This window comes from Leptidea sinapis, chromosome 9 (assembly GCF_905404315.1).
Source record: "Leptidea sinapis chromosome 9, ilLepSina1.1, whole genome shotgun sequence".
Classification (NCBI taxonomy): Eukaryota; Metazoa; Arthropoda; class Insecta; order Lepidoptera; family Pieridae; genus Leptidea; species Leptidea sinapis.
The window spans coordinates 12,729,449-12,742,987 of NC_066273.1; the positions used below are offsets into that span (position 1 = coordinate 12,729,449).

Consider the following 13,539-nt stretch of genomic DNA (forward strand, 5'->3'; position numbering starts at 1 on the left):
ATGACAAAAGCCTCAAGTATTCGTGATGATATTTTCATAGACACTCGTAGAACCTGAATAAATCTTTTATTTTTATATTGGTATTGTCACTTATCAATCTCTGCATCTCTTCACTAACTGCACAGCACGATGCAAGTTGCCAGGACCAGTTGTTGGGACCAGCACGGGGAAGTATCCCATGTGGTCGTTCAAGCAAACAGAGAACAGATGTGTACCGTTCTATTACACTGGTGATGGTGGGAATGACAACATGTTTGAAAGTGAACAGGACTGCGTAGAAGCATGTCCTAGTGCCTATGGTAATTGCTTTCCTTATAATCATTTTGTATTATAAAGTCAATCGAAATGCTTTATTATGTAATCAGGAATCTTCGAAAGTGCTTTTCATTTCTTCGCATATATTTTGGACTAATTCTTACTTATCAAATCATCTGTTATTCATATTAACTCTATTCTATATTTCATATGATTGTTTTATTATATTTTCCATGTCGTGCCTCATAATTAAAGATTATAGGGGCCTCCTATAGCTGGGAATCCATGAGTTGGATTCTTGTAAGTTATTAATAGAATTCTCTTAGCTGTTATAACGTAAGAGCGCTCTCGCACTACGAATCCGATCCGTACCCGTAAAAATACGGTCCGGTGTAGTCGGATGATGACGGAAGCCGGATCTAGTGCGTACAAAAGAAAGTTGTACGACTATTACTGACCGTGTTTTGACGGATACGGACCGGATTTGGATCGGACGTAAAGCGAAACCGCTCTAACTGAAAACCCGGCACCAATTATCATCATAATCTCACAACATTACAAACAATATATATATCTACTACAAGGATTGCGCTTTAGCAATTCTTAGGAAAATTTTCCCTCAGCTGAAGAAAATTGCAGATTTTCGAATGTTGTAAGAATTTTAGGTATTTACTTCAAACTTTCATATTCATTCATATATATATAAGCAGGAAACGGTATTATAATTTAGATGGTGTTATAATAAATCTTTATAACTACATTTTGTACGTATTTGTTTGTTTTTATACAGTTCCAGATGTATGCACCTTGCCAGCCCATCCAGGTGACTGCGACCGCTATGAAACACGACGGTTCTTCGATACGAAGCTGACAAGGTAAATATATTTATCCTTCGTGTTCAAAAGACACAACCGTTGAGGTAATGTATGTATATCGGGCTACGTACTTTGCCACATCATCTCTGGACATTGCTGGAACGTGAAGCCCCCTCCCGTTCCCCTTTCACCCCCTCGCGATCGTCCTGTTTCGTTCACGACTGAAACACTCTGAATTCTTGGGTTTTACAAGAAACCTGCGCGGCATTTCATTGTTATGGGCAGGGTGCATCAATTACCATCAGCTGAACGTCCAGCTCGTCTCATCTGGCACGAGACCTGTGCCAGATTGTGGCGAGACTGAGGATGCCTCGAGTGTCGAATTGTTTAAAAACAAATATTGGCGGAATTAACACTAAAGAAAACTTAAATCATTTGTATAATTATGGATTTCCGCAAAGTAACGCCTACTTCAATAAATTTTCACCCCTAATTGTCATAAAAAGGGGCCTGAACTTTACCCAACGTGTGGGGAATATACTAGCGCATTCATTTCACCATACGATTCTTCATTGTCTTAGGTGTCGTCAATTCTACTACGGTGGGTGTGGAGGAAACGAGAACAACTTCGCAACAGAGGCCGAGTGTGAGAACAGATGCTCGGAGGAGGCAGCTGTCACCACCACAGTGCAGCCCACCAATCGCTATTGGAACGGTATGTTAAAATATGGCACTCAATATAAATAATAGCTGTGTTTGAAACTTATAAATCAAATTCAAAAATTTTTATTCAAAATAGGGTATGATATCTCTTATTGACAGTCAAAAACCACCACCCATTCAAAAAAGAAGAATGGGCGCAAGAAACTCAGCGGGCTTCTTTTTTATACATAAAAAATTGGTTAGAATATAATATCGTACAATAAAATTTATTATTTACTAGCCTGAGGGTGCTTGCTCATTGCCAATATGTGGATTCATGTAGAAAGTCATTTATTTTATAGTAACCTTTACCACATAAACGTTTTTTAACATTTCGTAATACATTTGTTTTGAACATTATCTGGGATCTTGTTGTAAAAGCATAGATGTACAATGACCCATAAAAGACTTACTAACGAGCCGAGTAGTAGGCATATTAATTTGCGACGAGATTGAATATATAAGTACTTACTGACCTTAGTTTCTATGGTCTGTAGAAACATGATGAAACGGAAGAAGTTAGTAAAGATTACGAACCTAATTTTACGGAATTATCTAAATGATGAAACTGCAAACAAAATTTACTGTTTTTAGTTTTATTAGTGACAAAAAGTTACGATCTACATTAATTATAATATCTATATCGCACCTTTAATAATATATCATTTATATAAATATGATATTCATCATTAAAAATATCATTGTTATTTTTCTCTTCTTTTTAGTCTTTTTGCTCCATAATGGTGTAGACCTCTTGCTACTCTTCTCTTGAGCCACGAGCATTCAGTTCATTTCTGTTACACTTTTAATGTTATCTTTCCAACGCATTTGCTGTTGGTCGCTTCTCATCCCAAGTCTACATGCCACTCTAGAAGACTATCTAATATCTGAATATGATGTATTCAGAACACTAATTAATTAAAATTAACACTTTTTATAAGGTACGTGCTCTTACTTGTAACGTGTACTCACTCATAGAAGAAGAAATTAGTGACTTTTTATTACTATGACTACAAAAAAAGTTATTACGTTGTCATGAGTATAATGCGCAGTGGAAGCGTGCTGGGCCCATAACCTGTTATATGAGATAGAGCAGAGTATCAGCAGTAGGCTATGAGCAAATCAGTGCATTCACCATTATTTAATATAAGAAAACAATTTTATAAATTAATTACAACTTTTTATTCTCATGACAACAATGATATTATATACAATAAAGAGGTAGATATCGCACTAGCGCGCGCAAAATGTTGTAGACAAATTCAGACAATTGTTGTAATTTCATTTAGTCGGCTAATAGCAGCGAGCTAAGCCGAACGTTTTCGTGGCGTGACAATTATAATCTAAAATGCCAACCTGTGTGTTAAGAAAATGTAAAAACTATGTTTGCAAGATATATAAGTGTGAGGGTATTTCATACCATACGAAATTATATAAAAGAACATCGTATTTGTATTTTATCACGATTTTATTTCTTAATAGCTGACCCAGCAAACGTTGTATTGCCGATATTAAAATCGCGATACAAAAGTAACTGTTGATCGTAGATGGGTGAAAATTTGAAGTTGTATGTATTTTTTAATGTTGACTCATAATCAAACAAATTTAAAAAAAAATGTCACAAAAATTTAAAAAAAAATTCGTGTGGACCACCCTTAACATTTAGGGGTATGAAAAATAGATGTTGGCCGATTCTCAGACCTACTCAATATACTCACAAAATTTCATGAGAATCGGTAAAGCCGTTTCGGAGAAGTACGGGAACGAACATTGTGACACGAGAATTTTATATATAAGATTTACAAATAAATCTCGAATTATTAACGTGGTGGATCGAGCAAGATAGAGAATATGATCTCAACTGCAGCGCGACAAGGACAAATAGTATGTGTCATAGATTAATCAACCAGAAGTGAAATCGTAGGCAGAATACATAGTGGTTGTAACCGCTTTATTGCGGAACTTGAGTTTTCTTGTCAGTTCGTGAGCGTCTTTCTTAAATAATATTATGATGATTATAATAAGTTCTGGCTTTCAAAGTCTTATAATAACGGTGGTATAGAATGAGATTAGTAATAGCAGGCTATTTGATATTTTATTAGTACATAATCTTGGAATGTATGTAACGTACTTAGAGGTCTCCTCGCAAAATCGACAACGACATATTTGGAACGATACGATAATACTCCGAATATACCGCAACTACCCTGTCTGCTGCAGGATGATCAAGGTATTATATTTTAGGACAATTTAGGAAATTATGTTGTAGGGTAAGTAGCGGACGTAGACAGTAAGTGCTATCTGTTTGCGTAGGAGTTTTTTCAGTAAAACTGCCCTTTCGGTATATCCCATGCTAACTGCAGAAGAATCAATGGATCATTTTCTGTTTCTCCCATTATCTTATTGTAATAAAATCTCAACAAAAATACATTCATAAATAATATAATATACAAGAAATTATAATTGTAAACTTAAAACTTTTTGGGAGCCGTCGTTAGTAAAATTGTAAAAATGGAACCCTTACTGTTAATACATTTCGGTTTTGTTTTGATATGTCTGTATGCTTTTTATTATTTTATGTAAAAATAATTTATATCATCAATATGGCTTTATATTTAAATCAACATTATTATTTTTTTAAATCAATAGCACCTAATTTACCTAATTTAAATGTAGTTTTACTACTTTATAACTTTTAGTACATGAACTCATGAATTAGACATGACTCAGTAAAAAATCATATCTGGTGAATGATTCTGTGTTTTTATTATGCAAATACGGAGCAATTAGCAAATTAGACTTATCTCTTTTTCACTTGAGATAATTGCATTTACTATCCTTCTTTGACGTGTAATCGTAATGTAGTGTGCTATTGCAATGTTAAATTATTCATGTGTGCGTTTGTGTATCATTTACAAACACCGAATGTTGTCTAGGTAACCTATCTATACTTTTAAATATCATTGCATGACAACGTAATTACTTTTTTTGTAGTCATAGTAACCAAAAGTCACTAATTTCTTCTTCTATGAGAATGTGTCAGTCCCAAAAGAAGATCCAGTCGGCCACTAGCCAACATATCAGATTCATGACTTTACATTCTTCCAGATTATTGCGTGCCCGAAGCGGATCCAGGACCATGCACCCAGTTTGAGGAGATGTGGGCTTTCAGCGTGACGAGCGGCACTTGTAAAAGATTCCGCTTTGGAGGCTGTGGTGGTAACAACAACAGATTCCCCGACCTGAAAACGTGTTTGAGCATCTGCGCGCCAGACCAAGGTAAAAACCACCGAGTAGCAATATACTTCATATTCTAAACTAAATTTTATATTAATTTTCTCTGAGCACCGAGCAGAACTTAGTCAAGGACCCTTTCACTTGATCGCATCTGATAGGGAACAGTCCACGGACTGCTTTGTCTTTAGTGTTCCCAACTACGATCAGCCTTTCAAAGCTTTCATCTCTCTTCCTCAAGGGCAAGGACAAGTTTAGATATAGTAGCTTTAGCAAAATTTATGAACGATGTGGGACTCAACGAAACAACAGTGGGACACGAGTGGTCGCTGGTTCCAGTCCCGCATAATTCATTAAGTTTGGTTATAAATTTATTTGTTTCGTTTGTATTGTGTTGTAGAAGTGTGCCAACAGCCCATGCAAGCGGGCCCGTGTCAAGGATCCTTCATGAAATGGTTCTTCGACGCAGCTACCGGATCCTGCTCTCAGTTCACATACGGAGGATGCCAAGGAAATGACAATCGGTAACATTTTTTTGAAGTGTACTTGTTTAGGCGCGTTATGAAAAAATGATGAGAGTGAAATTTTAAGATGCGCGCGCATCACTGTAACACAAAAGTAACAGGTTGAAGTTGGTTCCTGAAATTTTGTGACATTTGCGTCATTCGCTATTTTTTTTTTTTGGTGTCTTCGTCTTATTATTAGGACAGACAAAGGGTTCAAGCCCATACAGCCGTATTCATTATTTATTAATTAATTGTCACAGCCATCTTTGCAAGATTTTTACAGAATTATTCTTTCTAAAAACGTAGAATAGCACGAGGAATAAATTACTTTAATGATTTTTGCTTCGTTAGGCCAAAGAAATAAAATACACACTATATTAAAGGTCCACCATCACAGGGTACACATGTTCGTAAAATTATAAACAATGTCCAAAAATCGTATTCCTGCAATTTTAATGCACATAAACATTCAAACAATTTAATTCCATTCCCGACTCGTGGTCACACCTATTTGTCACACCAGTGTGACTACGAGTAAGTTTTTTTCCTCGTCTTCACACCACGGGTTTTATTACACCTTTTATATCTTAACGTTAGTGGTGTGATAAGTACAATCTGTCAAAATAGGCAAAGATGTATAACTTTTGTACATAGGTATATTACTTAACGTAGTATTTCCATAAAATGGCCTAAACATATATTATTAATCATTAATTAGTTTCTTTTGCGAACAATAACCAATTTATCTTTTTAACTTAACTCAATTTCAATTTTGTCTTTTTCCTTGGCCTTTTTTCAATGTCAATTTCCATGTCCTCCTTTAAGACAGTGAATAGTTTATAAACTGTCACATAATTTTTGTGAATTATTTTGTTAAGTCTGGAGTGCCAACTTTCACAAATATTATTTTGTTCTGTGTCTTTTCTGTTAAGGTTCCATTCTGTAATGAAACTTTCATGTTTGAGCCAGTACTTCTTCATGTACGTCAAAAAATCTTTTACTTTGCCAACCGAGGCACTCATATCTGCAATAGTTATAAATATACGCAATATGTTGTATTCAAATCTATATACAAGTCATAAAAGCTAGTTTTACAATAAACTAGACAATATCATGATCATAACTATCAGTTGGCTGTTCTCTCTGCTTTTGATGTCATCAATTGACATTCGAGTAAAAAGTTTATCGATCATCTCTGCAGGTTTGACTCTCGCGAGGACTGTGAGCGGCGTTGCAGATCTCAAGAACCCGAGCCTGTTAGAACTACCACCATATCGCCGGTAATTGTATTACGGATTAAACAAACCCTGTTCAATTTAACCCCCAAAAGTTTTTAAAACCGGTTAAAAACTTCTTTAATAAGGTATCAACCTACCACCGGTTAAATTATGAATGTAGTGGTAACATTCAACTATGAGTCCTATTCATATTATTACTATTTTTATGAGTGTTCATGTAAAATGTGTTATTTGTTAGGTGCCTTGATAAATAAATACTGGGTCTCGAAATTTCGAGCAATTATCATTTCCGACGTCACTTGGTAGGCAAAGCCGAATTGAGTTCTGGGTTGTAGATATGCCATCCCAAATTCTAGCGCTCTACAACGCGCAGGTCCGACGACACATGAAGCATTTTCTTTATCTCTGAGCATCCCGGTATCAGCTCGAATTATCTATCTGAACGCGTGAATTGTAAACTACTTCAATTATTGGGTTTCCAGGGGATACTGTAGAATAGAGAAATTTCTTCATTGTATCTTAGCTTAGTTGTGTTTTAGCTGCTTAACCTGATTCCAGCCACCGAATTTATCTTTCGCATGACGCGCCACAAACTTAGATATCATCCCAGCCATCAGGATGTGTGTCGCTGTTTCTTAGTACGGTTTTCAGGGACATTACGATATGGGCACCTTCATAAAACACGCGTTACCCTTCCAAAAGTATCCTGTTTCTGTGATTCCTCTGGTGTTATGAGAGAGAAATGTTTACGGTGATGACTAAGCATCAGATGACCTTATATCATCTTCTTACGGATTTCCTTAACGTGTTTTTTCGCTAACAGGTACCAAAGATAATTTACGAAGAATGTCAGATCTCGCCTGAGCTCGAGGAGTGTCAGGGTTCAGCAACTACGGTGTGGTACTTGGATCCCTCACGGCGTGCCTGTGTTCCCCACGACAACGCAGACAACGGCAAACTCTGCAGACTCACAGGAGTCTACTTATCAGAGGAGGAGTGCGAGCGGTTTTGTGGAGCTTTCGAGGGCATTGGTAAGTCACCAGATCATAATATATCTATATATTTAAGAGATTTATGACTCTGATCGCATCACGATATATTGGACCACTGAATCTTTAGTAAGAGCATCTTTCGTCGAGCTGTGATCAGCTGAGGACAGATTGTTTTTTTCTGTTTGTCCGTTGGTCGGTTTGTTCGTATGTTCGTATGTTCCCGGAAAATCACAAAAACTACAGAAGACATTTAATTCAAATTTTTATGAATATTAACAATAAGCCGGGAGATTTTAGCACAACGAACAAATATTTTACCAGTGGGAGGCTCCTTTGCACATGATGCCGGATAGATTATGGGTACCACAACGGCTGGGCAAATGACACTTAACATCTTATGTCTCAAGGTGACGAGCGCAGTTGTAATGCCGCTCAGAATTTTTTGGTTTTCCAAGAATCCTGAGCGGCACTGCATTGTAATGGGCAGGGTGTATCAATTACCGTCAGCTGAACCTCCTGCTTGTCTCGTCCCTTATTGTCATAAAAAAAACGCCATTTAGCGCATTCACATCCAGGGGTGTATTCTCCCAAAGTTGATACTCGAATAATTCTGTGAACATTGTCATAATAATGTTATTATTAGTACGTAGGTTCCTGTAAGAATTGAATGATTGAATGAAAGTTTGATGCATGCAATATACGATCATTTAAATTAATACAGTTTATTCTTTATTACTTTCTATTAAATATTTAATATTATTAAAACATGATTCATATATTGCATGCACTTTACAAGTAATTTGTTATATATATTACAGCCCTTGCAAATTACTCTATTTATTGAAAATAGTGGCCGTTGAGTTTCTTGTAAGTTCTTCTCACGAGCTCTACTTTTTTCGAACTTATGGTAGATTCAGTAATTTAAAAGATATATTTATAGTGACGATTCAAAAGTGCTTAGTTTAAGTCTAATTGAATATAGTTTATTTGACTTTGACTTTGAATTAATTCCAGATGTGTGTCACACCGCCGTGGACCCCGGCACCTGCGGGGAGTCCATCACCAAGGTGTTCTACAACGTCACCAGCGATCGGTGCGAGTGGTTCACCTACAGCGGTTGTCTGGGCGGCGCCAATCGCTTCTCTTCTATGCAAGAGTGTGAGATTGAATGCAGAGCGCACGCAGGTATACCAAAGCCGCCTTATTTTGTTACTGACTGACCTTACTTATAGTTGAACTTATTGTTATAAATATACCTAGTAGCGACACACTACAACACTCATTATCGTGTCCCAAATCAGGCCTATCCTGTGTTATTATTCAAAATAGTCTGCTAACTTAAAGCATTGCTAGTTCTCACTCTGTCTTCTTCTATTGACCTAAGTCAGAATGAGAAAAAGCACTCCTTAGCGGCTGTTTAAAGTTAGCGGACCATTATTAATAAGGGGGCTTACCTTCACCCATGCTTTAAATGCTCAGTAAGCTTATTGCCAACATTAAAACACCCAACGTCCTAATAACCATTACATCATCCAAACGAGTGAATGAAATTCAGTACAACATATCATCCGTATTTATAATAACACTCCTTTGGATGATATTTTGGTTACTAATTGTGGCTTTTTTAATGTTAGTAGTAAGCTAACTGTTTCAGAATCATTTAGAGGATTAATATTATGGTTGTAGATAAAGTCTTGTATGAAACTGTTGAACTGTTATATATTAAAACACTCAAGTGATACAATTACCACATTCGTGTTTTAATACCCCTTATTACACAACAGTTGCATAAATAACTATAAATACATATAAACTCGGAAACGAACAACCGTATTCATCATTATTTGCACCTACCGGCACTCAAACCCGGGACCTCCAGCTTAATAGACAGGGTTACTAACCTTAATACTTTATAATAAACTGTGTATGTGCCCATAAACTTAGTACACTAGCGTAATAGACAAACACTCTCCTCATTACGTCGAGACTAAATTTAAAATGTGCATGTGTGCTTTTAGACCAGGGTCGATAATTTTTGAAACCAAAAAAAATTACAGTAGGATGAAACCCATTGGTAAAGGACGAGAAAAATAAATATTTTAAATGAAATAAATTACAGTGTATTTGGGACATAATAAGGTAAGTTTTCACCAAATTAGGTAGAAAAAAAAATATTTTTGAAAAAGATATAAATAAAAATCCAAAAACTTGGTTTTTTTAATTTTTCACCTAAATTTTGAGGTTATGTGAAAAAAGTGTAATTCCAAAATTTATTTATTAATTTTTTTAATAATAATTAATTTCTCTTAAAATCATAGTTTACAGCAGCTAGTGGCCGGAGTCACCTTTTAAGCAAATAATGCCTGTACCAGGTGTCTCCGCTCTTCCAATTCAGCAATGTGTTATATTTAACAAAAGTTTTATTGACATGGTGGTGAAATAATAATAAAGTTATGAAATGAATATAAATTTAAAAAGGTTATGAAATGAATATAAATTAACAATTTAAATATTTGGAAAGTTACTTTTGAACACCTTAACAATTACAGCGACAAAGATTTACAATTACGATTTTTAATTCTTATCGAACATTACATGTTCGATAACGTCACTTTTTATTATTATAAACATAAATGATAAATATGTGTAACTATGTGTGAGTGTGTGTGTGCGTGCGATACTGTGTGTTTTTGTGAGTGTTGTGTGCGTGTATATATGTTAAGTGCGTGTGGAATATTTTCTGTCTGATCTATGTAAACATTGGATAAGTTATTTTACTCTGTACATTATTTAAGTTGTTTAAGTAAAATCTCCGTTGCCTCATAGTCGAGAGACTTTAACCACTTCTCTACGATTTTTTTACAATCGTTATATTGTTTTGAGTGGATATGTAGTTTTTTATTTATTTTATTGTAAATTTGAGCTGAGAGACTATTGTATTGTGCGCTAGCAAACTTTGTTTTTGTTCGAGGGACTTTAGTTACGTTAGGTTGCCTCCTACTTTGTTTATTATTTACGAGATATGGTACTTCTTTATGTTTTTTGATTAAAACATATTTCAGAAACAGTTTCCTCACAGAGAGTAAACCGCACTGAAGGTAAAGTTGTTCTGTAGAATATCTGTAACGTTTGAAATACATGGCCTTAATCAATGCTCGTTGCGAGCGCTCAATGTCTAAAAACTTTATTTTTGCAGCACCTCCCCACACTGGAATGCAGTAGGTTAGGATGGATTCAACTAGTGCAGTATATATTCTCTTTAGCAGAGTGTTAGAGGAATCACTATCGTTCTCAGATTTGTCATTCTTTGGGACCACGTACCTCAGCGAGCGAAAAACCCATATTAATTTTCTGACTCTTTCAGCTAGTTGCTCAAGGTGAGGGTACCAGGAGAGCCTCTGATCAAGTATGACTCCTAGATATTTGAAATTATCTACTTTATTGATTTGGGGACAGTTACAGTTATTATGTTTGCTAAGTTTACAGTTATGAACTTTCAGATTAAAGTTGCCATCGGGCTGATTATTATTATAAATACTGAAGCATATATAATTTGTTTTAGAAGTATTTAATGATAGTAAATTAGACTTCAGCCAAGCAGATATTTGAGCCATTCCTTTTTCAGCGCTATTTTTACATCTGCCCAGGTACTTCCAGAAAAGACAACGGCTGTATCATCAGCGTACGAAAAAATTTTAGCATTATCGATTGTAAGATTGCACAGTTCGTTTATAGATCACAAAGTTGTAGATCTCTTTATTACCTACAACTTTGTCGATTAACATTTTGCCATAGGACTTGTAGTTTTGCCGGAAATCGAGATAAACCGTTTTTTACCCTAAAACACACCCCACTTTTCCACTTCCCGACCTCAGATCGTCCGTAATTTATTTTTCCCTTAATTTTTGTTATATTATCGTCCTTTTCCAATGGGTTTCATCCTACTATTATTTTGTTTCACTTTTTATCATTTTCAAAGGCTTCGGCACTGGTCTATTGTTTTATAGATGTGTTAGTGAGTTAGTGAAGCGTGTAGTATTTTGCTTTTGGTGAATCCCTGTGACAAATATTAATAAACGGCGTCATATTGACGTACTCAGTATATTTATTTTCTAACACGTATTTTTTTTTATCTTTAGAAAATTTTGACAGGAGAATAATGGACACTAAATGTTTCGAAATGGTTTCATGATCTATTCATCTATTCCGTCTCTTTCTAGGTTTTTATGTAAGGATAGTTATCTCACTTTCACACAAGGTTGGTCCATTGCGATAGTTTTTTTTTATGGAATAGGAGGACAAATGAGCGTACGGTTCACCTGTTGTTAAGTGATCACCGCCGCCCACATTCTCTTGCAACACCAGAGGAATCACAGGAGCGTTGCCGGCCTTTAAGGAAGGTGTACGTACGCGCTTTTTTTGAAGGTACCCATGTCGTGTCGACCCGGAAACAAATGTAAGTTAATGGTATGTACATACAAATATTATGTGTATACGAACTCAACCATATACATAACACACTAAGTGATACTCTCTTGTGTAAAGACAAATAATCTTTATATAAGTAGGTAGGTATATAAAAACAATTTTGATGCGTATGTCAGGTTACTACACTATACCAAGTAGTTTGTTATTTTTCGTGATATCCCTCTCTTCTGGAAGTTCTGGAGTAATTATACAAATTTAATTTGTGCCATAATTCATGATCGATGCAGGACTCCAAACTGTGACTCTCGGGTTCCGTCCGGGCGCTCTGTCTGAAGTTAAGTTAGGACTGACAGAAACACACTGTTACAATGAGTGCAGTACAGCAAGAAAAGCAAAAAAGTATATTTTAATTGCCTATCTGCGGCTGAATATTCATGACGATAGCAGGACGTAGTTAAGCACAAAGGACTCAAACCTCACAAAGGAATTTTGTTTCAAATTCAAATATTTTTATTCAAAATAGGATGTGAAATCACTTATTGAAAGTCAAAAAATTACCACCCATTCCAAAATGAATGCCTCAGGCCTGAGAGGAATGGGCGCAACAAACTCAGCGGGCTTTTATTTTTCCCATCAAACATATGTTTTACAATTAAAGTAACATTAACAAAGTAACAATGTACAATTAAACTTATTATTTAATAGCCTGAGGGCGGTCGCTCTATTCCCAATCTGTGGTATCATTAAGAAAGTCATTTATGTTATAGTAACCTTTACCACACAAACGTTTTTTAACAATTCTTTTGAATAACGTAATACTTTTGTTTTGGACATTTTCTGGGATCCTGTTGTAAAAGCATATACATCGCCCCACAAAGGACTTGCACTCTTGAGTTATACGCATTTGAAGTTTTAGGTCTAAATAATCTTCAATATAAATTTCCTATATGAATATCCAAAAAAAAAAACAGTTTTTCGTGTACATTTTAAAAATAGGGGTTTAACTACATGACAGACACGACCTTCAGGAGTGCGATGGCATACATAACTCTATTTTGACCAGAGTGTGGTTTGAGTACTTAACTACGTTCAACACAGAAAATAAATTTGAGTTCGTTACTTTGTTTCAGATCCTTGTCGGCAGGAGCCAGAACCTGGCAATTGTTTGGAGAGCTACGACTCCTGGTACTTTAACGCAAGAACTAAAGAGTGCGAAGAGTTTACCTACACCGGCTGTCATGGGAATGATAATAGGTGCAGCCATTATAATATAAATGAATTTCTTAATTATACCACGGACTGGGAATGGAGCAAACATCCTCAGGATAAATAGCCTAAATAACCGAATCAAAATATTTTAGTTACATTG

At 35.7% G+C, this 13,539-nt stretch overlaps 1 protein-coding gene across 2 annotated transcripts in view; it reads left to right on the forward strand.

Annotated features, from left to right (window-relative positions):
* LOC126966127 (papilin-like) overlaps window positions 1–13,539 on the forward strand; it is a 73,954-nt gene that overhangs the window by 52,905 nt on the left and 7,510 nt on the right. The window contains exons 1-9 of one of the 2 annotated variants that reach the window (XM_050810055.1): window positions 127–299; window positions 1,046–1,130; window positions 1,652–1,785; window positions 4,881–5,051; window positions 5,407–5,530; window positions 6,714–6,792; window positions 7,574–7,781; window positions 8,757–8,927; window positions 13,301–13,424. In XM_050810055.1, the coding sequence (XP_050666012.1) occupies window positions 179–299; window positions 1,046–1,130; window positions 1,652–1,785; window positions 4,881–5,051; window positions 5,407–5,530; window positions 6,714–6,792; window positions 7,574–7,781; window positions 8,757–8,927; window positions 13,301–13,424 (1,217 nt within the window). In that variant the 5' untranslated portion in view covers window positions 127–178. Of the gene's footprint in view, window positions 1–126; window positions 300–1,045; window positions 1,131–1,651; window positions 1,786–4,880; window positions 5,052–5,406; window positions 5,531–6,713; window positions 6,793–7,573; window positions 7,782–8,756; window positions 8,928–13,300; window positions 13,425–13,539 lie in introns of those variants that run through there. The other variant, XM_050810054.1, reaches the window with a different exon arrangement.